This window comes from Mya arenaria, chromosome 6, assembly GCF_026914265.1.
Source record: "Mya arenaria isolate MELC-2E11 chromosome 6, ASM2691426v1".
NCBI lineage: Eukaryota > Metazoa > Mollusca > Bivalvia > Myida > Myidae > Mya > Mya arenaria.
The window spans coordinates 45634855-45662703 of NC_069127.1; the positions used below are offsets into that span (position 1 = coordinate 45634855).

Consider the following 27849-nt stretch of genomic DNA (forward strand, 5'->3'; position numbering starts at 1 on the left):
ATACGGGCGCTCTGTGAAACCAACTTCCCGCTTAGTAGAACACGCTTGAATGAAAGCATGTGAGGTTTGTTTACTATTCGTAGTAAATGCCATGCATAGTAAATTCCCGAGTGCCACAGTCCAGACTGTAAACAGCCTCTATAGACTGGCACGCGGGATTAACACGCGGGATTAAATCACCATGCAGCACATGTTTTATATGACGTGTTGATATACCGGACTACATCAAACACATGTTATTTTTATACTGTTTATATAAGTTATCAAATTAAGATTCTTTGATGAAATATGTATCTCTCATAAAAATGTTGTTCAATCTCAAAAGAAGAAAGATGTAATGATATCATGTATGTGGCCAGTCTATGGTCACATGGTCAAGCATGCTGTAATTTGATAGGCACTTCCGCCCAAAGGTGAAGCGCCAGTTCTTAGAATAAACTCACACTGCTAACATCGCTGTTCTCTGTGTTTATTACAATCCTAAACTTAAGTGGATTTAATGCATCCGATTAGCATATCTTTACAACCATGACAGCGCGTTCCATCCTCTTTCTTCTTCCTATTGTTTCCATCAGGACTAAATAAAGCCGGTTTGTGCAGGCGAAATAATCGGGCCGGGGTATCAATGGTACCGCACTATCATCGGTAAAAGCCATAGAGAGTCAAAGATGACACAGCTGTTTTGATTGGCTAAATGAGTTATGGCGAATGTAGGACTAAGTGAACCACTTGGTCAGACTTAGTGAACCATCTATATATATGGTTACTGGTATATAGGGGATATAATATGCATACATTGTTAATCATATCAAAGTGTTTAATTATTAGTATTTTGATATAACAATGTTATATTTATGAAGTGGTTCACCCAGTCCTGCACCCAGTTGTGGCCACAAGTTACTAAGTTGAGGCCTTGATTGATATTATAAGTTGTGGCCAGTTTGTACTTTTTGGCCCCAGTTTCTTATTGTGTTCTTTATGAATTTGCAGAACTATGTTTATGTTGCTATTTTGATTACAATTGTTATGCATACTGTATATGGGGAGCAGGCAGTTAGGGTTATCATGTTGTAGATTTGTCGCTCAATCACCTTCCATATCAGTAAAAATGCCCCCCAAAATGTTATGAAACACGGGAATTTAGTATATTGTAACCTATACAATGTCGCTGTTTGCGAATCGCACTGGCAATGTTGAACAAAATAACACCGGAAGACGACATTGAAAATGTACTTGTTCGCCCGGTTGTTTCGGCCTGGAAAAAGATTAATACAACGGAGATGTTTGCAACAAATGAATAAAAGTAGAGAGATGGGGTAAAGTTGCTTTATGTCTTTAAGTGTTTTATTGTCAAAATAATTCAATTATTTCAAATACTGCCCAAAAGTGATCGCCACCACACAGTTACTTGCCGTAACTTGGTATTTACCTACCTTGTGTCTTCTAGGGAAACGTTTAGCCCTTTAGGCTAGTTGATCCCTTTAGATGACTTCTATGCAAATCTCCACTCCGATCTGATTTTGTTTATCAATGAAAATATTGAAATTCACTCCGGTCTGATTGTTTGCTGATGAAATTAATACACATCACTTAGATCAAAACGTTTGTGTGCCCATAACTTATCCAGTTGTGATTTAAAACTGTTCACGGTACTGCATGTAACAATATTATGTGGAAGGCCGTTCCAAATGGATATAGTACGATGTCCAAAAGAATTTAATCGAATAGACTTGTGAGCTTTAGGCATTGCAAGCTTCAAACAGTGACCTCTTGTTCCACTATTGTCCGCAAAATTGAAAAATACACTTGCATTGATGTCATCAACTTCGTGAATAATTTTGAAAACTTGTATCATATCAAATCTTTTTCTACGGTAGTCCAATGTTGGGAGATTCAGTTCATTCAATCGTTCTTGATAGGAAAGTCCACGAAATTCAGGTATTAGTCTTGTGGCTCTACGTTGCGCATTCTCCAGAACTTGCTTACATTTCTTCGTGTATGGGAAGTACATTAAATTTCCATAGTCCAAGTGGGAACGAACAAGAGACTTGTACAATGTTAGGAACAAGGATTTGTCCATGAAGGTGAATTTCCTTCTAATAAGCCCAATGATTTTGTTTACTTTGTTGACTGTATTATTAATGTGGGTTTAAAAAATTTGGACAGCATTTTTTGGCCAGTCGAGCTACCTGATTCGAGATATTTGGTCCCAAGGGTGATCTCTTGGACTGAGAATCATAAACAATGTCTTTTAGTACTCTATGATACACATAATAAACAAATAATCCAATTTAGGTCGTTTATTTTTACATATATTAAATATCTTATAATTTCATACAATCTTTATCATTCACAAGTTATGAAGGTTAGCAGATTTCGGATTGAGACATATGTATGGAAAAGAGCTCAGATCTACAAGATTTTTTCGATAAAACAACTGTATACGCCGCATGCATGTTCAGAAGGAAATTATCTCCAAGGTGCAATCGCTCAACAAGCACAAACGAGACGCTTATTCGCAATTTTCTTTAATAACTCTGCCAAGAATACTGTTTATATACCGACTCACAGATCTTCGCCAGTACTTTTGAGTATGGGACTACATTTAACTTCCATTTCACCTGTATCGTGATAGATATATTGTTTCTCTTGGGTACACATGTTAAATTGCTAATGCAATAGCGGGATAATGTATTTTAGTCTGGGAAATTTCGGTGAAATTAGCGGGTATTTGGTTCGTTGAGTAACATGTTTTAGGAAATTTGGGTTTGAAATTGCATTTGTTTTCGTTAAAACTGTACATTTTCTTAAAGATTGACACTAACTCTACAAGGAAAGTCCAAAAATGTAGAATTTGGTTAAGATTTGATAAAGTTATGGCTTCTTAAACAGGGTCATGTCGGCAAATATATGGAAATTTAGGCTCAAGTCATCACCCATTACAAAGATAATAAAATAAAAATTAAAAAAAAATTGTAAAAAATTTGGCCAATTATCACAAGTTACAGTTATCACATCATATTCTTACTAAAAATTGATACATCTAAAATTTATTTTAAGTAAATGTGGATTATGCAATATATGGGAAGGCCAATACTGTGTGAATCAAAAATGGCTGAAGGCAGTGGTTAAGCAAAAATTAAAAGATCTATTTATTATTGAATGTTTTTGTGTAACTGAAACATTCAATAAAGCAACTTTTTACAGAATGTTTCAAACAAAATTAGGCATTTAGCCATACATTTTAAATCAACCTACGAAAACTTTACATTTTATAGTTTACTCCATTGACTCCCAAGTGAAACTGGTAGCTGAAATAGAATGCCTAAATGAAAGAGTGTAATAATTTTTATAAAGAACGGAAGAAATATATGAAACCCTACTTATACAGACACCCAAATATTTTCAAACTAGAGAAACTTATGAATACCCGGAATAGAATACAGAAATCTGATGTTTAACCTTACCTAATACTGTTTGTAAAAGCAATTTTATTGAAATCAATATATTAAAATGTATAACATGCCTGTTGACAGATTCAGAATTTGAGCCAGTTTGTTTCAAATTGCTATGATATTTTATTGAATCTTAATTTATTTATTCAGTAATTGGTAATATTAATATTGTGACATTAGAATTTAACCAAATTGATTGCACTGGTAATTTACTATTTATAAAATACATTGTCAAACAGTTGTAATATAAGAAATCAAATCTTATTCTATATATATGCATTTCACTCAATTGCTTTTGTGACATTTATCATATGATATTACCTCATTTATCCATGTTTGTATTGGAATAAGTGAAATGAAGGAAACATGACTTGACTTGGGAATGCTATTTTCATAATGTTTTGAAAGCAGTATAATATGCATCTTAGATAAACAAAGAATATAAGTATCCATCATGTGTTTCCTGTACAGATAGAAAAATCTGACCGAAGGGCAGGCGTGTAAGCCAGAAACAAGGTTTGCCGAGTTACCGGCCACGCAGCCCGAGGGTTGGATTTTTCAATCCGGACAGGAAAAACTTGATTTATATTTTTTTCTTGCACATCTAAAATTATCAATATGTGAAAAAATTTACGTTGAAAACACACTTTTGTACATTTCACCAAAAAAGCGTGTGCAACGTTGTTTACTGACATACTAAAGCACAGTAATTTTAAATATTTATGGTTGTCAGATAGTTCCTCTAAAAATTGTGTTTTGACGATTATTTATTTTCAATTTTAATTAAAAGACTTGCATACTTATATATTTGTGCTTTATTTAAATGGCATACTATCTTTTTAACAAACCTGATACAATAAAAGAAATAAGAAGTGGCTTTGTTGTGCATGACTCATCTTACATGGGGGTGTATGACGGGTTCTTTTGCAGCACAGTGAGTAGTCACATGACCAGAAACACACGTCGGGTATGCAAGAAATAGCCGTCCTTTGGACTGCCTTGTTCCATATTGGGTCACTAATCGTTATATTATACCAAAATGGCATCTTGTTTCAGATTCTGATAAATAAATGAAACAATTCCCATAAATTGATCTATATAAACAGGTTGTCAACGTTTAAGGAGCTAGTCGGTGACTCGATATGGGATATAGAGGACGCAGAAATCCATATTGTTTCTTTTGCCCTGTATATCGGATCACCTTACTAACCCTGTAACTTTGGGAATCCATAACATTCCTGTGACAGTTCCCAATAGTTCAATATAGATAATGAAATGTGTTTAGATTAGTACTGATTGAATTTACTTGTATCATTAACATGTATCTCTTCAGAGGTCTGATAGGCCCAGTCTCATACCGCGGAGAGACACCCCCTCATGGTGCAATGTGGTGGCGGGTTTCAGAGTTGATCACTGCTGTCATGTTTTCATGGATGGGCATTATGTCCTACATGCATTCAGGACATATAATAGTAAGTATAAAATAGTTCAACTTAACAAGGAAACAAAAAGGTTTCTCTTTTTTAGCTCTACTGGCCAAAGGCCAGTACGTAGTATGTGCATCCGTGCATTTGTGTGTTCGTGCGTCTGTAAACAATTGCTTGTGAACACGATACAGTCTTCAGTTTTGATTGTATCTCGATGAAACTTGTACAGTATCTAGATATCCATTAGAGCTGGGTTCCTTTCGAAAACAAGCCAGATCCGCCCATGCATGGCTAGATTATGGCCCTTGATAGTATAAAAAAATGCTATTGTGTAAACAATTGGTTGTGAACACGATACAGTCTTCAGTTTTGATTGTATCTCAGTGAAACTTGTACAGTATCTAGATATCCATTAGAGCTCGGTTCCTTTCGAAAACCAGCCAGATCTGCCCATGCATGCCTAGATTATGGGCCATGAAAGTTTTAAAGAAATGCTTTCTATTTTTAGCCAGGTCTGCATGAGCGAATTCTATTTTTAGCCAAGTTTACATGTACATGTAAATTCAAGTCTAGAGTTAAGGGAGACAATTTGCAAGTCTAGGATTTTGAGAGACAATTTGCTTTTTGCTTCTGCAGTTGATTTTGTGAATTACTCTGCCTTGTTCTTGTTGAAAGCCCAAAGGCCATTATTTAGCTTTAAGTTCTGTAGTTTTCATCTTAACAAAATTGGTTGTGAATGTTTAAGTTATGCACCTGGTGTTATTACTGGCCACACCCAGGGTTCACAGGTTTGGTAAACATAAATCTGGAAAGGTTTGAAAATCTTTTTGTGTGTTGTGCATCCATCTCAGCACAATTGATTGTAGTAAAATTAACACTCTAGTACTCGGGCGATCGTTCGATCGAGTACTCGGGTACTCGATTACTCAGAAAAATTGAATATGTGTAGGGATTATTCTAGAGACCAAAAAGGGGCAGGGGGGGGGGCAAAAAAAGGGCAGGGTACACCAAAATCAGGGCAGGGTAGCATATGTAGCGGCAGCCGGTCGTTAAGAGTGTTTAAGAAATACAACATGTGTTTAGTGTTAAACATATTAAGTGTTATGTCCACATGCTCAATTTAAAACAATGGCAAGAAATCAAAGTAGCAAAACACAACTTGACAAGCAATTGTTGATAATTAAGAATTTTATTCATGTAGATGCATTAATCCTCAAAACATTAATCAAAAGACAATCTATTGACTATCAAATCATCAGCCAGTACCATTCTTTCACACATATTCCCATAATATTCATGCCTGTAGTGTTTTATGTGAAAATGTGGGAAATAATTGTACTGACTGAGACATGTACTAAAAATTATGAAAAACATAGTCTACATTGTTCACATTTTCACAAAGTCCGAAATCGAACGATTATTCCTAGCTATTTTAGATAGATCACGATCTTTTGCACAAGCTTCCGTTTAGAGGAAGGCATCACTAGAACTTAATATCGTATTACGTACAAGTAGTGTTATCTATCAGACTTAAATCCAATATATGGGACAGTAATTCACATTTTCTTACCTTTTCCTTACCTTTCCTCAACTCCATTTTCGTCTTTTAGCGAGTTCAAGTAATTTAAAAACATTAAAAAGTAGCCGAGGTAATTCGGTCTAATTATCGTTATTTAACCTCATTATAAATCTATTTCATCTCTCCCCAGCTCTATCATTAAATACCACTTCGATAATTACTTTCCTAACTTCTTAATTCTGTCTACGGCATCAAACAATATATGCCGACATGTTGTTCACACTTATACCGCTATACGCTATTAGTACAGCATTAACACCGGGAACCACGCTTAAAGCATATAGCGTGCTGTGTGTATCGATTTTTTACACGCGCTAGTTGTAAACAAGCCAGTGACAGACACATGCTGTGCATAATTGCTGATTATCGAGTGTCAATCAAGGCAGTTGATGGGATTAAAACAGCGTGGCGCTAATTAGGTTGAATAGGGGCAGCGTGGGGGACCGGAAATAGGGCAGGGCGGAGCGCCCCGCTATTCCGCTCTAGAATAATCCCTAATGTGTTGGCAAAGACAAGATTGTGTATACATGTATCGTTAATGACGTATATTGTGCATTGGTCGTATTATTGGTCATTTTCACCTTTAAAGTAAACTTTCATTACGTAATTTAACAAAAACTGATATAAAAAGAAAACAAATGTTGTTTCAGGCTTTTAATTGGTCTTATTCGTTTCATTTTATACAAGTATGCACTGCAGAACTGAACAACAATCAGAATTACAATTAACGAAAATTAATAGCATACATAAAAATAGTGAATGAAATTCAATACGAAGTTCAGTTGTTTACTCTACAATTATTTTTTTTTAAATGATAGTTTTTCGTACTGTGTAAATGTTGTTTACCTCATTAATATTTATAATTCTTGATTTAAAATATCAACCAATCATAAGATAATCATTGCAAAAATAGTTAAAATACGCCCATTAAGAAATCAATTCTCGTAATGGTCGATACTCTTTCGCTCGTAAGTTTCCGTTGTTTGGTGAAAGGTCTCTAATTGGTATACAATAGAATTGTGTAGGTGAAAGTACCGCTATCAAAACTTTACTAATTGACATCAGTGCTAATTTGAAATAGGGGTCCTTTGTTGACAGTTTGCAACTATCACAACAACTGTCAACTAATTGATTGAGATCAATTGTGTAAACAGAGGGGTTTAGAGGGACCGTAAATTGTCCTCTTGGCAACTACCCAGATCTGGGGTGGTATTCAATATGTAACTTAAGTCAATCTTATGGTCATACATGATTGACTTCATTCACTGTATTGGTCAGTTATGAATAACAAGCACTCTGATTAGCTACATCGTTCTTAGATCCAGTTAACCCTTTACCGCATGTATACGAGATAGGCCGACATAGCTCATTACCAGATGTATACGCATTTGGCCGACCGTATCCATTACTGGATGTAAACGTATGGCCCGCATATTTCAATAGGGTCATTTCAATATTTCAATTTTGCATCTTTCTTTTTGTAAACAATATCCCGGATGTTTATAAAATTAAAGTTTAACCTTTTGTGTCTTGATTTTCCCTTGAAAATATCGTCTGCTAAATTGAGAAGGTGTTTATACTCCCAATCGCAGGTGTGATATCCCATTGTGACGTAATAAGACCACGAGCTAAGTACTGTATGGAATTTCCCCCAAATTCATTGATGCGTAAATCATTAAATATATTACGTCAGTTCAGTTTACAATTAAAATCAATTGAGATTATATTTACTTAAAGGTAATATTTTGTTTACAAACAAAAGAAACAATTAGTAAATGAGAAAATGATGGGTAAATTTTCTGTGAAGCTTATATAATGTCCATCATAGTTTTGGCTGTAAAATAGGTCATGTGCAAGCGTTTTGTTTGATCTAGATCTTTTTATTCATACCGGAAAATCATTTATCGGCTTTCTTTTTTTGTAAACAATTTTATGAGGGGGTAATAAAGTTAAACAGACACCTTGGACTGGATCTCTCAGCCGGATGACACCGGATATTCCTGGCATATTTCTGTGTATTAATACACAAGAACATAAATTGTCGGCTTTTTATTCCAGATGGGTCTTTTTTATGATAGGGGTAATAAAAATTAGATCGATCCCAGCATTTTATTACCCTTTGATTTAATGCAATTATGACATTTCAAAGAAATGTTACAAATCCATCTTGAAAATACATTCACAGCTGAAATAAAATAATTTAATATTTCATCATTGACACCATTTATTAGATAATTTAATTATCTATAAAAAATGAATTCACATAAAAAAGATTTGGACACAATTATTTGGAGTAACATTGATTTTAAGGTCATACTGCTGTATTCATTTTCTCATTTTCAAATATCCAGAAAAGTACCTATGCAGATAAGGACTGCTTATCAGTAAGATGGCTATTGACTGGGAGGTGTAATCTGGCCACTTGTCTATGTGCTAAAGGGTTAAGACCAATATAAAATAACAGCCCTTATATTTTGTCTGTAAATCGTGTATTTGGTAGTGATGGGCCGATTAGCGGGTATAATCGATTAACGGCTAGAAAAGCCCAACCGATTCTGATAATCGATTGTGTTTTCTCCGAGTCGATAGCAGGTACGAATACTCACCGGTACGAACGAAGATTTCCGAATGGGAAATAAATCTGAAAGCGCGCAAAATGGCCGCTCTAGCAGACGGCAATAGAGAGTCGGAGATATTTAATTTGCCATTGACGAAGGACAATTTGAATATGAACATCGCCATTTGTCGTCTTTGTAAAAGACTAACAAAAACACCGGTTAATTAAATCTTTTGAAATTTCCCGTCCAGTATTTTAATGTCAGGCTTCAGCATTATATTTTGGAACTCAAGAGCTGTGTTTGTGTAATCATCATTAATGTTTTGCTAATATATTGTCCCCACTTTAATAGAAAGAACACGTGCCTGTCCGAAAGTTTAAAGTATCCGAAATATCAGACATGATTAATGCTTAACGGTTATAACCGAAGTATGCTGGCAAATGGTCAGCCAATGAAGCGTTAGTATTTCGTTGCAGTTATCCAATGAAAATTGATTTAACATCGTACAGTTAGGCACCACTGTCAATATGGCGGCGCCCATAGCGTCAAAAATTAAGTTCGAAAGAATTAGCAAAACTTTGATAGATTTTCGTATTTTATAACGGTATGTCCGATTGAATCTATCTGTCGACAAGGGACAAAAATGCTGTGACATTTCTATATCCATTATTATGTAATATCAGTGGAAAGAACTTTTTTTTTATGCAACTTGATTTTTTCAGTGACATTCAATGTACATGTTAAAGTGTAAAACAGTTTTTTGTGTGAATAATGCTGTTGTTTGTACTAAATATCTAGAAAAAAAATATTATAAATAAGTTGTAAACTGTCTTTGTGTTTAAATTTGTTGTTTGTTTTAAACGGGATGTTTTTTCATAAATAAAAAGTATCAAACTTGAGCTGTAATGGTGTAAAAAGAGCATGTATATAAAGCAGAAATAATACTATAATACCAGTCAGTTCTCACAAATGCCAGCTATATATACACCTGATTGTAATTTAAGTTCTTTACTTTTTCAAAAGATCATTAGAATTTAAGTAAAACAGTCACATTTAAGACATAAATATCTGAATAGAAAATTATGAAAATAAATAACAATTAACCGATTATTTTTCCGATATATCGCATCGGTTTGCTAACCGATTCCAACCGATAATCGGTTGCAGTTCTCCAACCGATATCCCATCACTAGTATTTGGTGATTTTTATAAAAAAAAAATCGAGTACTCGAGTAGTGATTTGGTACTTGAGTACTTGGACGTTCAAGACTCGGGTACTCGTTGCCATCCCTAATTTTTTCACAAGACCTAGGTCCCAAGCTCAAATACAAAAGTCAGAGTTACTGTTTTGAGTAACTGGCAATGAAGACACATAAATCTTGGTTGAATTTATTGTTTAATACATTTAAGTTTGTCTCTGAAATGCCATCCGTGTTGCTGTTTAGCGTTTAAGAAGGACTCTGAACTGTAAAATGTGTCATTTTTGGCCAGAGAGCTTTGCCCCCCTTGTTCCCACACAGCTTCCCCTTAAAGACAAGGGGGCTTGCACCCCCCAGAACCCGACCTATTTTCAGCTCACTTTATGTTCTGTCTATGTCAGTCTTCCCGAAATGTGCCGGTCCGCCGGACATGTTGGGCAAAATTTGTACGGGTCCGGCAGGTCTTCCAAAAATGACGGTCCGGATGACCGACATATTTTGAGACGACTTAATAGCGAAAAAGTACATGAAAGCGAAATGTCTCTAAAACTGTTGCTGATTATTTGCCTTAGCAGTATTAAGTCGATCCCATACTGATATTGACGTCACACAACATCGCCAAAAGTCGGCCATTTCCGAAATGCAATCATGATGTGCCAGGATAAACAAGCATAATACAATTCATCAGTAACGGCATTTTATTATGCCCCAATTCGAAGAAGAGGGCTATATTGCTTTGCACATGTCGGATGGTCCATCTCTAGACCAAAGCTTGTCCGAGTGATAACTCAAACTTGACATGAAGGTTGGGCCTGACCAGTAGATGACCCCTATTGATTTTAGGGCTCATCGGGTCAAAGGTCAAGCTCACAGTGACCTTGAATGATAAAAGGTTGTCCGAGTGATAACTGAACAATGCCTGCACCCATGGCCCTCTTACTTAACTTGACTTGGAGGTTGGGCCTGACCAGAAGATGACCCCTATTGTTGTTTTTTTTGGGGGGGGGGCATCACGCCAAAGGTCAAGGTCACAGTGACCTTGAATGGTAAAAGGTTGTCTGAGTGATAACTCAACGATGCCTCCACCCATGGCACTCAAACTTGACTTTGAGGTTGGGTCTGACTAAAAGATGGCCTCTATTGATTTTAGGGGTTATTGGGCCAAAGATCAAGGTCACAGTGACCTTGAATGATAAAGGTCCGAGTGATAACTCAACAATGCCTGCACCCATGGCCCTAAAACTTGACTTGGAGGTTGGGCCTGACCAGTAGATGACCCATATCAATTTTAGGGGTCAAGGTCACAGTCACCTTGAAAGCAAACTTGACAATTCCTGGACCTATGGTCATCAAACTTGACATGAAGGTTGGGCCTGACCAGTAGATGACCCCTATTGACTTTGGGGGTCATTGGGCCATAGGTCAAGGTCACAGTAACCTTTAACGCAAAAAAGTTATCAAATCTTCTCCAAGTGATATCTTGACAATGCCTGAACCTATGATCATTAAACTTGACATGGAAGTGGGGCCTGACCAGTTGATGACCTACATTGATTTTAGGAGTCAAAGGTCAAGGTCACAGTGACTTTGAATGCGAATGTTGTTCGAGTGATAACTCGACAATGCCTGCACCTATGGCCCTCAAATTTGACTTGGGGTTACATCTAACCTGTAGTTGACCCCTTATGATTTTAGGGGTTATCAGGTCAAAGGTCAAGGTTACAGTGACCTTGAATGAAAAAAGCTTGTCTGTGAAATAACTTGACAATGCTTGCACCCATGGCCCTCAAACTTGACATTTAGGTTTTGGTAACCAGCTGATGACTCCTATGGATTTTGTGGTCATAGAGTCAAAGGTCATGGTCATAACACACTCTATCCTCACATTTTGAATGGTCATAATCTTAAAACTGCCTCAATGGCATCCAATGTCAGTGACAAATCAGCTGTCATTTCGGTCCATGCATATTTCATTCAATTGTCCATATCATCCTGACAACATGGCGCTCAGGGGGGGGCATAATGTTTGACAAACATCTCTTGTTCGTCTACAGTCAAAATGGCAGCGGTTGGTGGAATGACCGGGAGACCGAAAGCACATAAATGGCAGTGGTGTTTAAATAATTTTCGCGAGACTTAGTGTGTTTATTAGTTCGACTATTCGAAGAATAGGTGGGCTATACTACTTGCCCCAGCATCGGCGTCGGCGTCCGGTTAAAGTTTTAGGGCAAGTTCGGATTTTCACTTAAAAAGTCCAATACTCTACATTCAATTGACTTAATACTTCATGCAGGGCCATCACATGATGGGGTTAGATAACTCCATATCATTCTTTACACAGATTATGGCCCCTGATTGACTTTGGAACTTAGGTTAAAGTTTTAGGGCAAGTTGGAATATTTATTAAGAACTTCTATATCCTTTGTTCAATTGACTTAATACTTCACACAGTTGTTCAGGACCATCACACAATGAGGTTACATAACCCCATATTATCCTAAATACAAGTTATGGCCCCTGATTGACTTAGATTAAAGTTTTAGGGCAGGTTAAAGTTTTAGGACAAGTTGGAATTTTCACTTAAAACTCCAATACCATTCATTCAATTGACATAATACTTCACACAGATGTTCAGAGCCATCACATAATGAGGTTAAATAACTCCATATTATCTTTTATACAAATTATGGCCCCTGATTGACTAAGGAACTTAGGTTAAAGTTTTAGGGCAGGTTGGGATATTGTTTAATAACTTCTATACCCTTCATTCAATTGACTTAATACTTCACACAATTGTTCAGGACCATCACCAATGAGGTTACTTAACTCCATATCCTTAATACAAGATATGGCCCCTGATTGACTAAGGTTAAAGTTTTAGGCAAGTAAAAGTTAAGGGCAAGTTGGGATTTTAATAAAAAAACTTCTATACCGTTCATTAAATGCACTTAATAGAATTCAAAATTATTTACGACCATCTTACAACAAGAAACATAACTCAGTTTTAAACCTAAATACTAATTATGGCCCTTGAATTTTTTATATTTTTATGCCCCCGAAGGTGGGCATATTAAAATCACACCGTCCGTCCGTCCGGCTCTGTAACTTTACCTTGTATGGACAGATTTTAAAATAACTTGCCACATGTGTTCCACATACCAAGACGACGTGTGGCATGCAAGACTCGTGTCCCTACCTCAAAGGTCAAGGTCACACTTAGTGTTTATTCACAATGGAGTGCTGCATATAAGGACATAGAGTATAGGTTGTCGTGTCCGGGCTGTAACTTTCTCTTGTATGGACAGATTTTAAAATAACTTGCCACATGTGTACCACATACCAAGACGACGTGTTGCGTGCAAGACCCGTGTCCCTACCTCAAAGGTCAAGGTCACACTTAGTGTTTATTCACAATGTAGTGCTGCATACAAGGACATAGAGTACAGGTTGTCGTGTCCGGGCTGTAACTTTCCCTTGTATGGACAGATTTTAAAATAACTTGCCACATGTGTTCCACATACCAAGACGACGTGTCGCGTGCAAGACCCGTGTCCCTACCTCAAAGGTCAAGGTCACACTTAGTGTTTATTCACAATGGAGTGCTGCATATAAGGACATAGAGTATAGGTTGTCGTGTCCGGGCTGTAACTTTCTCTTGTATGGACAGATTTTGAAATAACTTGCTACATGTGTTCCACATACCAAGACGACGTGTCGCGTGCAAGACCCGTGTCCCTACCTCAAAGGTCAAGGTCACACTTAGTGTTTATTTACAATGGAGTGCTGCATATAAGGACATAGAGTATATAGGTTGTCGTGTCCGGGCTGTAACTTTCCCTTGTATGGACAGATTTTAAAATAACTTGCCAAATGTGTTCCACATACCAAGACGACGTGTGGCGTGCAAAACCCGTGTCCCTACCTCAAAGATCAAGGTCACACTTAGAGTTTATTTACAATGGAGTGCTGCATATAACGACATAGAGTATAGGTTGTCGTGTCCGGGCTGTAACTTTCCCTTGTATGGACAGATTTTAAAATAACTTGCCACATGTGTTCCACATACCAAGACGACGTGTCGCCTGCAAGATCTGTGTCCCTACCTCAAAGGTCAAGGTCACACTTAGTGTTTATTCACAATGGAGTGCTGCATATAAGGACATAGAGTATAGGTTGTCGTGTCCGGGCTGTAACTTTCCCTTGTATGGACAGATTTTAAAATAACTTGCCACATTTGTTCCACATACCAAGACGACGTGTCGTGTGCAAGACCCGTGTCCCTGCCTCAAAGGTCAAGGTCACACATAGTGTTTATTCACAATGGAGTGCTGCATATAAGGACATAGAGTGTTGGTTGTCGTGTCCGGGCTGTAACTTTCCCTTGTATGGACAGATTTTAAAAAAACTTGACACATGTGTTCTACATACCAAGACGACGTGTCGCGTGCAAGACCCGTGTCCCTACCTCAAAGGTCAAGGTCACACTTAGTGTTTATTCACAATGGAGTGCTGCATATAAGGACATAGAGTATAGGTTGTCGTGTCAGGGCTGTTACTTTCCCTTGTATGGACAGATTTTAAAATCACTTGCTACATGTGTTCCACATACGAAGACAACGTCCGTGTGCAAGACCCATGTCCCTACCTCTAAGGTGAAAGATACACTAAGTGTTTATTCACAAGGGAATTCTGAATATAAGGACATAACAGTGTAGGTTGTCAAGTATGGGTGGTATTTTTTTATGTTTAGAGGCAATTTAAAATTACTTGCCATATGTATTTGACACATAAAGGCAAGATCAACTTTTCATGTACTGACCTTGTTCGTAGGTCAATGTCACATTCGGGGGCATTCGTCACATACTGTGACAGCTCTTGTTTTATATATTTTTTTAATTTCCTTTGAAAGGCATATTTGTATATTCTTAAGCACATTTTCATAATGGGTAATCAAGTTATTTGAATGACTTGCGTTATTGTTTGGGCTGGCTGGTGGGAGGGCAGCATCAAAGTCACCTTATGTATCGAATAATTTTAGTTATAGGTTTGACATAAAGAGACCAAACTTGGTATTATTACATCGTTATTGTATTCTAAGTCAAAGTGGCGTAGTCGAGCGCGCTGTCTTACGACGGCTCTTGTTTTTACTAAAAGACAGGTCCATGTAGTGTTTGTATGTTTGTTTGTTTTTGTGAATTTAATCAGGAATTATTAAAACCAGTTGACATTCATTTTTTTTTACCCTTTTTGTATACTATGTAATGACATTTGTTCGGACTGGCAAATATTTTTTCGGACAGGCAGGCAGAATTTTTACTATTTTGGGAAGACTGCTATGTCAAGTGTCCGGTGTTCTGTGTCCGCAAGTGCTTTAAACAACATCTCTTCCTTAACTGCTTCCAATTTTGATGAAACTTCACAGGGATGTTCAAGTTTGTTTAAATTATGCCCCTTGGAACAAAACTGGCCACACCTTTGGCCAACTTCCTGTTTTTCTTTAAAAAAACATTTTGAAATAAACGACTGAGTGGAATTTATTGAAACTTCACAGAAAGCTTCACTTGATGACCTTCTAAGGCTTGAAAATATAATTTCAGCAGTTTTCCAAACAATTGACATATTGTTAAGTTGAGCTTTTTGGTAAGTAATGATCTTAGAATGAAGGTTTTTGGTATGTAGTGTTCTTAGACTATTCCTTTGACAATATCAAATAATCTTGACTCCCCGCTATGTTGCTGAGCCAACTAATGACCTATCTGATGTCAATTGGGCATACTACCAAACAAATGTTTATAGGCAGTTTGTTTTTTTCTTCACATCTTAGGTGAGCAATGATTGGTAGTAGCGCCTATCATATTTTTTTGACCAACGGCTGTCGAGTCTTGTTTTCATTCTACCTGGTCAACTTTTAGGATATGAAACATTTTAGATTGAATTTGTGGTAGTGGGATTTAATTTCTTTGATATGATCCGTAAACAACTATTATGATCCAAGAAGAGGAGGTAAATTGCTTTGCGTATGTCAGTCTGTCTGTGGGTAGACCAATGAATTGAAATTAGACGCTATCTTCTTTTGTTGACATTTACACTCTCTCTACCTTAGCGGCCAATCAGTGGACCGCAGAATTACTATTTCTGCGTTACTCCAAAGTGTAAACACTGAGGAAACCTCCTACTGTATATTATTGCGTTTAAATTATTTGAGTACTTTTCTCTCATTGTGTTGTTTCAAAAAATTTGAGACTCACTCACACATAAGACGACTGGTTATCCTTTATAGGTGCACAATTTTGGTTGATGTCCATTTTTAGCTCGACTATTCGAAGAATAGGTGGGCTATACTACTCGCCCCAGCGTCCGGTTAAAGTTTTAGGGCAAGTTGGGATATCGCTTATAAGTCCAATACCCTTCATTCAATTGACTTAATACTTCACACAGTTGTTCAGGGCCATCACATGATGAGGTTAGATAACTCCATATTATTCTTTACACAGATTATGGCCCCTGATTGACTATGAAACTTGGGTTAAAGTTTTAGGGCAGGTTGGGATATTTATTAATAACTTCTTTACCCTTTGTTCAAATGACTTAATACTTCACACAGTTGTACAGGACCATCACACAATTAGGTTACATAACTCCATATTATCCTTAATACAAGTTATGGCCCCTGATGGACTTAGGTTAAAGTTTTAGAGCAGGTTAAAGTTTTAGGGCAAGTTGGGATTTTCACTTTATAGTGTTAGGAATCGGTTCCAATTTTACTATCGATAATCGGTTCCACTCAAGTAACCGATTATCGATAGTACAATCGTTTTTTTAAAATACTAGATAAAACCTAAAGTGAAGTTTTATTCATGCACATTATTAAACTCTTAATCATTATAAGCATATACGTTATGTCTATGATTGAAGTTATTAAGTGTTATATAAAAAATAGTTCATTTTTACTTGCTCATTGTGGCTTTCATCAGCCGTTTTGTTAAAGATAACATCTGAACACTTACAAATATTTTTTTCAATTTTTTTTTTCGATGATCGATTATAAGAAAATACAATCGATTGTTGCCGATTTCAGGCCCAACCAATCGATTTTCGATTATAATCGATCATCGGAACATCACTACTTATAAGTCCAATACCCTTCATTCAATTGACTTAATACTTCACACAGTTGTTCAGGGCCATCACATGATGAGGTTAGATAACTCCATATTATTCTTGACACAGATAATGGCCCCTGATTGACTATGGAACTTAGGTTAAAGTTTAAGGGCAGGTTAGGTTTTATTAATAACTTTTATACCCTTTGTTCAATTGACTAAATACTTCGCACAGTTGTTCAGGACCATCACACAATAAGGTTACATAACTCCATATTATTTTTAATACAAGTTATGGCCCCTGATTGACTTCGGTTAAAGTTTGAGGGCAGGTTAAAGTTTTAGGACAAGTTGGGATTTTCACTTAAAACTCCAATACCCTTCATTCAATTGACTTAATACTTCACACAGTTCAGAGCCATCACATAATGAGGTTAGATAACTCCATATTATCTTTTATACAAATTTACAACAAGAAACATAACTCCATTTTAACCCTAAATACAAATTATGTCCCTTGAATATATATATTTTTTTAATTTCTTTTGACATTTTTACATTCTTAACCATATTTTTACCAAGGGAAAACTAGGAGGGCTATACTAAACTATTTTTTTATTATATTTTTTTTGAAATTTTATTTTAATTTCTTTTGAAAGGCATATTTATATATTCTTTACCTCATTTTCATAATGGGAAATAAAGTTATTTGAATGACTTGCATCATTTTTCCGGTGGTAGGAGGGCAGCATCAAAGTCACCTTTTGTATTGAATAATTTTAGTTAGGTTCGACATAAATAGACCAAACGTGGTAATATTACATTGTTATTGTATTCACTTCTAAGTCAAAGCGGCGAAGTCGAGAGAGCTGTCTTATGACAGCTCTTGTTATTTTAGTTTTAATGCATTATTATATTTAACTCATTTGTCTTTCAGTTCCAGTATCTTTAAATAGTGTTACCGTAACTGACTTTTGTTAACCTTTTTGACATATTTTTTACCCCCAGTTTTTTTATGCCCCCGAAGGTGGGCATATTAAAATCGCTCCGTCCGTCCGGCTCTGTAGCTTTCCCTTGTATATACAGATTTTAAAATAACTTGCCGCAAGTGTTCCACATACCAAGACGACGTGTCGCGTGCAAGACCCGTGTCCCCACTCAAAGGTCAAGGTCACACTTAGTGTTTATTCACAATGGAGTGCTGCATATAAGGACATAGAGTATAGGTTGTCGTGTCCGGGCTGTAACTTTCTCTTGTATGGAAAGATTTTAAAATAACTTGCCACATGTGTTCCACATACCAAGACAACGTGTCGCGTGCAAGACCCGTGTCCCTACCTCAAAGGTCAAGGTCACACTTAGTGTTTATTCACAATGGAGTACTGCATATAAGGACATAGAGTATAGGTTGTCGTGTCCGGGCTGTAACTTTCCCTTGTATGGACAGATTTTAAAATAACTTGCCACATGTGTTCCACATACCAAGACGACGTGTCGCGTGCAAGACCCATGTCCCTACCTCAAAGGTCAAGGTCACACTTAGTGTTTATTCACAATGTAGTGCTGCATATAAGGACATAGAGTATAGGTTGTCGTGTCCGGGCTGTAACTTTCTCTTGTATGGACAGATTTTAAAATAACTTGCCACATTTGTTCCACATACCAAGACGACGTGTCACGTGCAAGACCCATGTCCCTGCCTCAAAGGTCAAGGTCATACTTAGTGTTTATTCACAATGGAGTGCTGCATATAAGGACATAGAGTGTTGGTTGTCGTGTCCGGGCTGTAACTTTCTCTTGTATGGACAGATTTAAAATAACTTGCCACATGTATTCCACATACCAAGACGACGTGTCGCGTGCAAGACCCATGTCCCTACCTCAAAGGTCAAGGTCACACTTAGTGTTTATTATCTTCCGCCTATGAAATAGGGAGGGGGATATTGAAATGGCGTTGTCCGTCCTTACTTCCGTCTTTCCTTCCGTCCGTCCTTCCTTCCGTCCGTCACCTGTGTTTTTAGTAACTAGCCGGTATAATTTCATGAAACTTAAAATAAATATGAACCACTATACTGGAATGATGCCTGTCCCCCCAAAAAAATTGATTGGTCAATTGACCTTGGAGTTATTGCCCTTGATTTTTTGAAAAATGCACATTCACAGCCATTTCTCAGTCACTAGCTGGCAGAATTTCATGAAACTGAAAATAAATATGAACAAGAGATGTTTGTCAAACATTATGCCCCCCCCCCCCCCCGAGCGCCATGTCGTCAGGATTATATGGACAATTGAATGAAATATGCATGGACCAAAATGACAGCTGATTTGTCGCTGACATTGGATGCCGTTGAGGCAGTTTTAAGATTATGACCATTCGAAGATTGAGGATAGAGTGTGTTTTGACCATGACCTTTGACTCTATGACCTCAAAAACCATAGGAGTCATCAGCTGGTCACCAAAAATCTAAATGTTAAGTTTGAACAAGGTTCGCACGATCTTAAAAAGTCCTGAATTCTAAAGGGTTGGCCTTAAAAAGACCTTAAAGTCGATTAAAAGCCAGAAAGGCCTTAAAAACACCTTATATTAGGTGCAAATGGCCTTAAAAAGATTTTATTGGCCTTAAAAATGATTTAAGTCGGAAGAAAAATGTTTATGAACTACTCTCTGTTCGTCAATGAAGATACTAAGTAGCCATGTTGTGATTAAGTTGCCCATAGTTAAAGTGACCGTCGTAAGTAATGACGTAATGCATTGGAGCGAAGTAGCCAATCAGCGGGCTGCTTACATCTCGTTATCGGATGCTAAAAGCACATTGCTGAAAAATAGAAATTTAAGTCGCGGTTTCTTCGGAACAAAACAAGCATGCCTGGAAAATGTGTATTTAACGTGAAATGGATACAAACATACCCATGGATAAGAGAAGTTAAGGACTGCAAATTTAAAGCCAATTGCGTTTTATGCCGAAAAGAGATCGATCTTTGCAAAATGGGCGAACTCGCAGTGAAATCGCACGCAAAAAGTATCCGACATAAAAATCTTGAGCAGCCGAAAACGCAGAACACGGTAAGCACCTTTTTCACCATTTCTCCAAAACCAAAGACCATGTCATCGACAGAAAAGCCTTCGGAAGCAGCTAGTGGGGATATAGATGACTTGATAATACCCCACCCACCGGCACCAGCACCAGAGATTCCGATTCCGCGCACTGCTCTTTCTAGCTTTGTACAAACAAACGATGTGTTAAAAGCAGAAATATTGTGGACAATGCAGTCGATAACTACACATAATTCTTATAAATCAAATGAAAACATATCAAAATTGTTCAAATTGATGTTTCCAGACAGTCAAATCGCCAACAGATTTGCTTGTGGAGAGAGAAAAACTGCCTACCTTTGTTGCTTCGGCATTGCCGAACATGTGAAAAGTATATTATTAAAAGAAATAAGTGGTTACTTTGTAGTTTTATTTGACGAGAGTCTAAATAAGAAATCCCAAGCTAAACAAATGGATATACGTGTAAGATATTGGGGAACCAATGGCCTAGTTCACACCAGATACCTGGGATCCCAGTTTCTGGGACATGCGACTGCTGAGGACATGCTTCAACACTTCCAGAAAGGGATTGGGGATTTAGAGAAGCAGACAAAAAACATGTTGCAAATATCAATGGATGGACCAAATGTTAATTGGAAGTTTTTGGATATGATAACAACAAAGATTGAGCAGGACTTTTCAGTAAGTTTGATCAACATCGGGTCATGTGGACTTCATATTGTACATAATGCATTTAAAACAGGGTGTCAGGCTACCACCTGGGATGTCTCATCTGTACTCTCAAGCATGTATTACTTATTCAAGGACAGTCCTGCTAGGAAAGAGGATTATCAGAAAAGCAGTGGGTCTACTAGAATGCCAATGAAGTTTGTAACCCATAGGTGGATGGAAAATGTTCCTGTTGTTGACAGAGCTATTGAGGTGTGGGGAAATATTGGACAATTTGTGAAGGATGTTGAAAAAAAGAAGATTGCAAAACCAACATGCAAGTCATTTGAAATTGTGTCAGCTGCACTGAAAGACAAGCTTATCCGAGCAAAGTTTGAATTTTTTAGATGTGTAGCCATGCACTTACAAGCCTTCCTTGGTAATTTTCAAACAGAAAAAACCCATGGTGCCCTTCCTTTACAGTGAACTCCTGAGTATAATAAGAGGACTGATGGAAAGAGTGATCAAGCCAGGTGTTCTTTCTGACACATCAGAAGTAAGACTTCTCAAAATTGACCTTGAAGACAGCTCTGTTCTGATTGAACACACAAAGGTTGACATTGGGTTCTCGGCAGAAAAGGCTTTGAAGGAGACTGTCAAGGAGAACAAGCTCAGTGAGAGACAGGTTATGGAGTTTAAAGTTCAGTGTAGAAGCTTTGTTCTGAAAGTGCTGAAAAAACTTCTTGAAAAGTGCCCAGCAACATATTCATTAGTGCAACATCTGGCCTGTCTTGATCCAAGAAAAATGTCTGAAAGTAAAACTAGATGCAAAGAGAAGCTGAAAAAAGTGCTGACATATCTTGTGGCCCATAAAAGAATCAACGAGAGAGACTGTGATGAATGTATCAAAGAGTACTGTGACTGCATTGACAATTTCCCATCCTTTGGGTCTGCAAAATTCACAGAGTTCAATCCAAACAAAGACAGATTAGATGAGTTTTACTCAACTTTTATGTCTTGGACTGCATACAGCAAAGTATTTGATGTTGTAAAAATGCTGCTCACACTGTCACACGGGCAAGCTTCAGTGGAGAGGGGTTTCTCTGTCAACAAAGAGGTGGAGGTAGAAAATCTCAAAGAATACTCACTTGTGTCTCAAAGACTTGTTTGCGATTATGTAAACAGTGTTGGTGGTATTCTAAATGTGCCAATTACAAAAGAGCTGATGACTAGTGCATCTCAGTCCAGAAATAGATATGAAGTATATTTAGCAAAAGAAAGAGACAAGAAAAAAACAGACACTCAAAAACGGAAAAGAGAGGAACTGTCACAGGAAATTGAAGAACTGAAAAGGCAGTGCAAACAGGCAAAATTAGACATTGACAGCCTGACAAAGTCAGCTGATAGCTATTCCATGAAGGCAGAAAAAGAGAGCAACTTATCATTTATTGCGCATTCAAACAGTTTGAGACAAAAGGCAAAGGACAAAATGTCGTTCAGTGACAAGATAAGTAAGAAATTAGATGAGAAGGTCCAACAGCTTAAAGAATGTTGAGTCTGCATTGCTGAACTAAGCCAGTTATAAAAATTACAAGGTAAGGTTGTTGAGATTATAGGACCTTATAATGAGGGGTTTGGGCCTTATTTAGTCCTTAAAAAGTCCTTAAATATTTTGGTGAAACTTCTGTATGAACCATGTTGAAGGCCATGGGTGCAGGCATTGACAAGTTATCACACAGACAAGCTTTTTTCGTTCAAGGTCACTGTAACCTTTACCTTTGACCCAATGACCCCTAAAAGCATAAGGGGTCATCTACAGGTCAGACACAACTCCAAGTCAAGTTTGAGGGCCATGGGTGCAGGCATTGTCCAATTATCCCTTGAAACATTTTCACATTCAAGGTCACTGTGAACCTGACCTATGACCCAATGACTCCTAAAATCAATAAGGGTCATCTCCTGGTCAGGCCCAACTTACATGTCAAGTTTGATTATCATAGATTGAGATATCACTGGGAGAAGATTAGTTAACTTTTTGCGTTAAAGGTGACTGTGACCTTGACCTTGGCCTGATGACCCCCAAAGTCAAGAGGGGTCATCTACTGGTCAGGCCCAACCTTCATGTCAAGTTTGATGACCAAAGGTCCAGGAATTGTCGAATTTGCTTTCAAGGTCACTGTGACATTGACCTTTGACCCCTTAAATCAATAGGGGTCATCTACTGGTCAGGCCCAACCTCCAAGTCTAGTTTGAGGGCCATGTGCGCAGGCATTGTTAAGTTATCACTCGGGCAACCTTTTATCGTTCAAAGTCACTGTGACCTTGACCTTTGGCCCAATGACCCCTAAAATCAAAAGAAGCCATCTACTGGTCAGTCCCAACCTCCAGGTCAAGTTTGATCGCTATGGGTGCAGGCATTGTCGAGTTATCACTCGGACAACTTTTTACCATTCAAGGTCACTGTGACCTTGACCTTTGGCCTGATAACCCCCCCAAAAAATATGGGCCATTTACTGGTTAGGCCCAACCTCAAAGTCAAGTTTGAGGGCCATGGGTGTAGGCATTGTGGAGTAATCACTCGGACAACCTTTTACCATTCAAGGTCACTGTGACCTTGACCTTTGGCCCAATGACCCCCCCCCTCCCAAAAATAGGGGTCATCTACTGGTCAGGCCCAATCTGAAAGTCCAGTTTAAGGGCCACGGGTGCAGGCATTGTCGAGTTATCACATGGACAACCTTTTACCATTCAAGGTCACTGTGACCTTGACCTTTGGTCCGATGACCCCAAAAAACAAGAGGGGTCATCTACTGGTTAGGCCCAACCTCCAAGTCAACTATGAGGACCATGGGTGCAGGCATTGTCGAATTATCACTCGGACAATCTTTTACCATTCAAGGTCACTGTGACCTTGATCTTTGACCCGATGAGCCCCAAAAACAATAGGGTTCAGCTACTGGTCAGGCCCAACCTGCAAGTCAAGAATGAGGGCCATGGGTGCAGGCATTGTTGTTTTATCACTCGGACAACCTTTTACCATTCAAGGTCACTGTGTCCTTGACCTTTGGCGTATGACCCCCATAAACAATAGGGGTCATCTCCTGGTCAGGCCGAACTTCCATATCAAGTTTGATGACCATAGGTCTAGGCATTGTTGAGTTATCACCCGGACAAGCTTTAAAATTATTTTACCATTAAAGGTCACTGTGACCTTGACCTTTGACCCGATGAGCCCTAAAATCAATAGGGGTCATCTACTGGTCAGGCCCAACCTTCATGTCAAGTTTGATGTACATACGTCTAGGGATTGTTGAGTTATCACTCGGACAAGCTTTGGTCTACCGACGGACCGACCGACATACCGACATGCCTGTGCAAAGCAATATACCCCTCTTCTTCGAAGGGGGACTAAATTACTATACTGGGATGATGCCTGTTCATTTTTTTTTTTGAATTGGTCAATTGTACTTGCCCTTGATTTTTTTGAAAAACTCTCATTTACAGCCATTTCTCAGTAACTAGTGGGTAGAAATTTTTGAAACTTGAAATAAATATGAACCAACATACTGTGATGATGCCTGTCTATTTTTCTTTTGGATTGGTCAATTTTCCTTAGAGTTATTGCCCTTGATTTATTAAAAAATCATTGTTTGCAGCCGTTTCTCAGTAAAACCAATGTGCTTATCTTATTCTTTCTGAGATTTTTTTTAACCTTCAAGCACAAACAAGCCATCAAGCACAAACAAGCCATCGTTGGCAGGGGATATCTTTTCACTGAAAATGCTTGTTCACAATGGAGTGCTGTATATAAGGACATAGAGTATAGGTTGTCATGTCCGGGCTGTTACTTTCCCTTGTATGGACAGATTTTAAAATCACTTGCTACATGTGTTCCACATACCAAGACGACGTGTAGTGTGCAAGACCCATGTCCCTACCTCTAAGGTGAAAGATACACGAAGTGTTTATTCACAAGGGAATTCTGAATATAAGGACATAACAGTGTAGGTTGTCAAATATGGGTGGTATTTTTTTATGTTCAGAGGCAATTTAAAATAACTTGCCATATGTATTTGACACTTAAAGGCAAGATCAACTTTTCATGTACTGACCTTGTTCATAGGTCAATGTCACATTCGGGGGCATTCGTCACATACTGTGACAGCTCTTGTTTTTTTCATTTTTCACAATAACAAACATGCATGCCTCAAAACCTGAAGTAGCTAAAGTAAAGTCTAAATTTAGCACGCACGACCTCACTACAAACTTACATATCACATGACTTCCACTCTGCCAAATATACTATATTGCTTAATATACTAATAATTTCCATCTGATAACTAAGAAGTAATGGCTTCAATTTGTTTTTAAACAAAATAAGCATAATTACACAGTTATTTCATAAAATATTTCAATAGAAAGCTTAATTATATTCATTTGAAGAAAGGGAAGGTATTACGACAATAGTATTGACCGATTAAATTGTCGATCTGAAAATGAGGAATCTTAATTAATACTTTTGTATTAAACGTTTTAATTAACAATGCAAGGAACTACTTTCTAGAATGCGGATCACACATGATATGTCTCTTCACTTTAGAAATAATGATGGAAAAATCTTTACGCTTACATGGTTCTCAAAGCATTATATAAACTCCAATCCAATTAAGTTCTCAACAACTTAACACAGAATCAATGATTAAAAAACAAATACATGCTATGGTGTTCTATTTTAATAGTGTGGATATCGCAAGCAATTTACGATGCTGATGGAGGTTAATGTTAAAACTACAAATATGAGTTCAAAGGTCAATTAATACCCCAACAAAAAATGTATTTTTATGGAATATGTTTTCTTTCTTTCTACAAGGATAAAGAACCGGATGTGACAATGATTGACTAATTTTGCTTTGAGGTTAATAACTCAACACTATCTGCCAATCACCGCGCTACTGACAATAAAACCTACATACTTGACAAATTCCAATTTTACTTGTAAAACCCTCAGAGTTAACAAGGAAAGTGAACTGTATGGTCTTAAACTTGACATGGAGGTTGGGCGTGAATGAACCATATTGATTTTCAGGTCATCAGATCAAAGGCAAAGTTTACAGTGACCTTGAAAGCAAAAAACTTGTCTTAGTGATAACTAATGCTTAGAATTAGGGTTCTCAAACTTGACATGGAGGTTGGGCGTGAATGAACTCTATTGATTTTTCAGGTCATCAGATCAAAGGCCAAGTTGACAGTGACCTTGAATGCAAAAAACTTGTCTTAGTGATAACAGGGTTCCCACGCTACTGGGAAAACGGGGAAAAGACGGGAATATCGAAGTCTGTTCCCGGTCGTGAAAATGCCTTGAATTTTGCGATTATAGGTTAAAATCGGTAAAAAGCCGGGAAAAGTAATATTTAACGTTCGAACTGTTTTGGGTACGAAACTTGTAAAGTAAGTACTCTCGATCATCTAGACGCTTGCATCTGAGGTTGGGCGTGAATGAACTCTATTGATTTTTCAGGTCATCAGATCAAAGGCCAAGTTGACAGTGACCTTGAATGCAAAAAACTTGTCTTAGTGATAACTAATGCTTAGAATTATGGTTCTCAAACTTGACATGGAGGTTGGGCGTGACCAGCAGATTTGAGGTTATCAGGTCCAAATGTCAAGGTCACATTCAAGTTGACATCATATGAACATATTCACTTCTGCTAGGAGTATACATGAATATCTACAAATAACAGTCATCATTTCAAAGTGATCAAAGTGATAGTGTACCTACTATCCTCAAATTTGGAATGAACATAAACTTAAAACTGCTTCATAGGCATCCAATATGGAATGACAAATCAGCTGGCAATTCTGTACATGCATATTTTAATCAATTGTCCAAATATTCCTGACAACACGGTGCTCCAGTATCAATCAATAAAAGGTTCTGTGTCAAGGGGCATCATGGTTACTCATCAGTTTTGTGATAGCTCTAGTTTATCCTGCAGCTGAACTACAAGAGAATATTGTTTATAGACATTTTCCTGAATGATGCCAGCATCAGTAAAACCTTGTGCAGGATTTTTTTTATTTATCATCAAATCATGATAAAACTTGGTTTGTGGGTATAATGTCTTGGTGAAGTTCCCTCATGGGATCAATCACATCAGTAACTCTAAGAGTCATGCACATTTAACATTAGACAAAAGGTTCAGGTCTTGTGCAGACAATAACTTAATAATGAAACTTTCTGACAGTGTGAGTAAATTAGTTTAATGTGAACAGTTTAGCTAGTACTGGTGTGATAACAACTTAAATTAAGGAAACACACCGTCAAATAGGAGCAAATGAAGTTATTTATATTACAGGGCGGTGATTTCCCAGACATCAATCCAGAAGAATGGACTGATGAAGAGCTTGGCATTCCCGCTGACGAAGAAGATGTGTATCCGCTAGGGTACATCCCTTTGAAGGATCGATAGCCTCATACGCTTCTGCCCTAATGTGTGATAGATTGGGTTATTTGATGAATATTAAATATTGATATCTCAAAAATGAATGTGTTTGATACATTCATATATTTACAGTTAAGATCCTGCTTATTCTCTATGATAAGCTGTTGTTGTTTTGCAATAAAATCACGTAAACAATTAAACACAATGTATAGTGTTTTGCCCCTCTCAATTAACTTTTATCCCCTGCCAGAGGTTGAGGGATATTGTATTTGCATTGTGCGTCTGAGATCATATTGCTCTACTAAAATATTGGATTTGGATGAAGCTGTATTACCAGATTCCTCAGGATCACGCAAATGATCAAGTTGTAGCCCTTATATGA

General features: G+C 37.5%; 2 protein-coding genes across 2 annotated transcripts; both read left to right on the plus strand.

The window, feature by feature from the left end:
• Window positions 1-1186: 1186 nt before the first annotated feature.
• Window positions 1187-27567, plus strand: LOC128237235 (uncharacterized). Its single transcript, XM_052952582.1, has 3 exons — window positions 1187-1316; window positions 4789-4927; window positions 27381-27567. Exons 1-3 carry the CDS (start codon window positions 1228-1230, stop codon window positions 27492-27494), a joined length of 342 nt encoding a protein of 113 aa, XP_052808542.1. The 5' UTR covers window positions 1187-1227; the 3' UTR covers window positions 27495-27567.
• LOC128237234 (uncharacterized) lies at window positions 19582-27374 on the plus strand. The gene is made up of 2 exons (XM_052952581.1): window positions 19582-22619; window positions 26246-27374. The coding sequence occupies exon 1, from the start codon at window positions 21488-21490 to the stop codon at window positions 22577-22579; it is 1092 nt and encodes a 363-aa protein (XP_052808541.1). The 5' UTR covers window positions 19582-21487; the 3' UTR covers window positions 22580-22619; window positions 26246-27374.
• Window positions 27568-27849: the final 282 nt, after the last annotated feature.

Coding starts and splice junctions, on each gene's coding strand:
- LOC128237235 (XM_052952582.1), top strand. CDS start 1,228: ATGTACTTGTTCGCCCGGTTGTTTCGGCCTGGAAAAAGATTAATACAA. Junction 1,317..4,788: donor AATAAAAGTAGAGAGATGGG/GTAAAGTTGCTT, acceptor GTATCTCTTCAG/AGGTCTGATAGGCCCAGTCT. Junction 4,928..27,380: donor TGCATTCAGGACATATAATA/GTAAGTATAAAA, acceptor TTTATATTACAG/GGCGGTGATTTCCCAGACAT.
- LOC128237234 (XM_052952581.1), top strand. CDS start 21,488: ATGGTGCCCTTCCTTTACAGTGAACTCCTGAGTATAATAAGAGGACTG.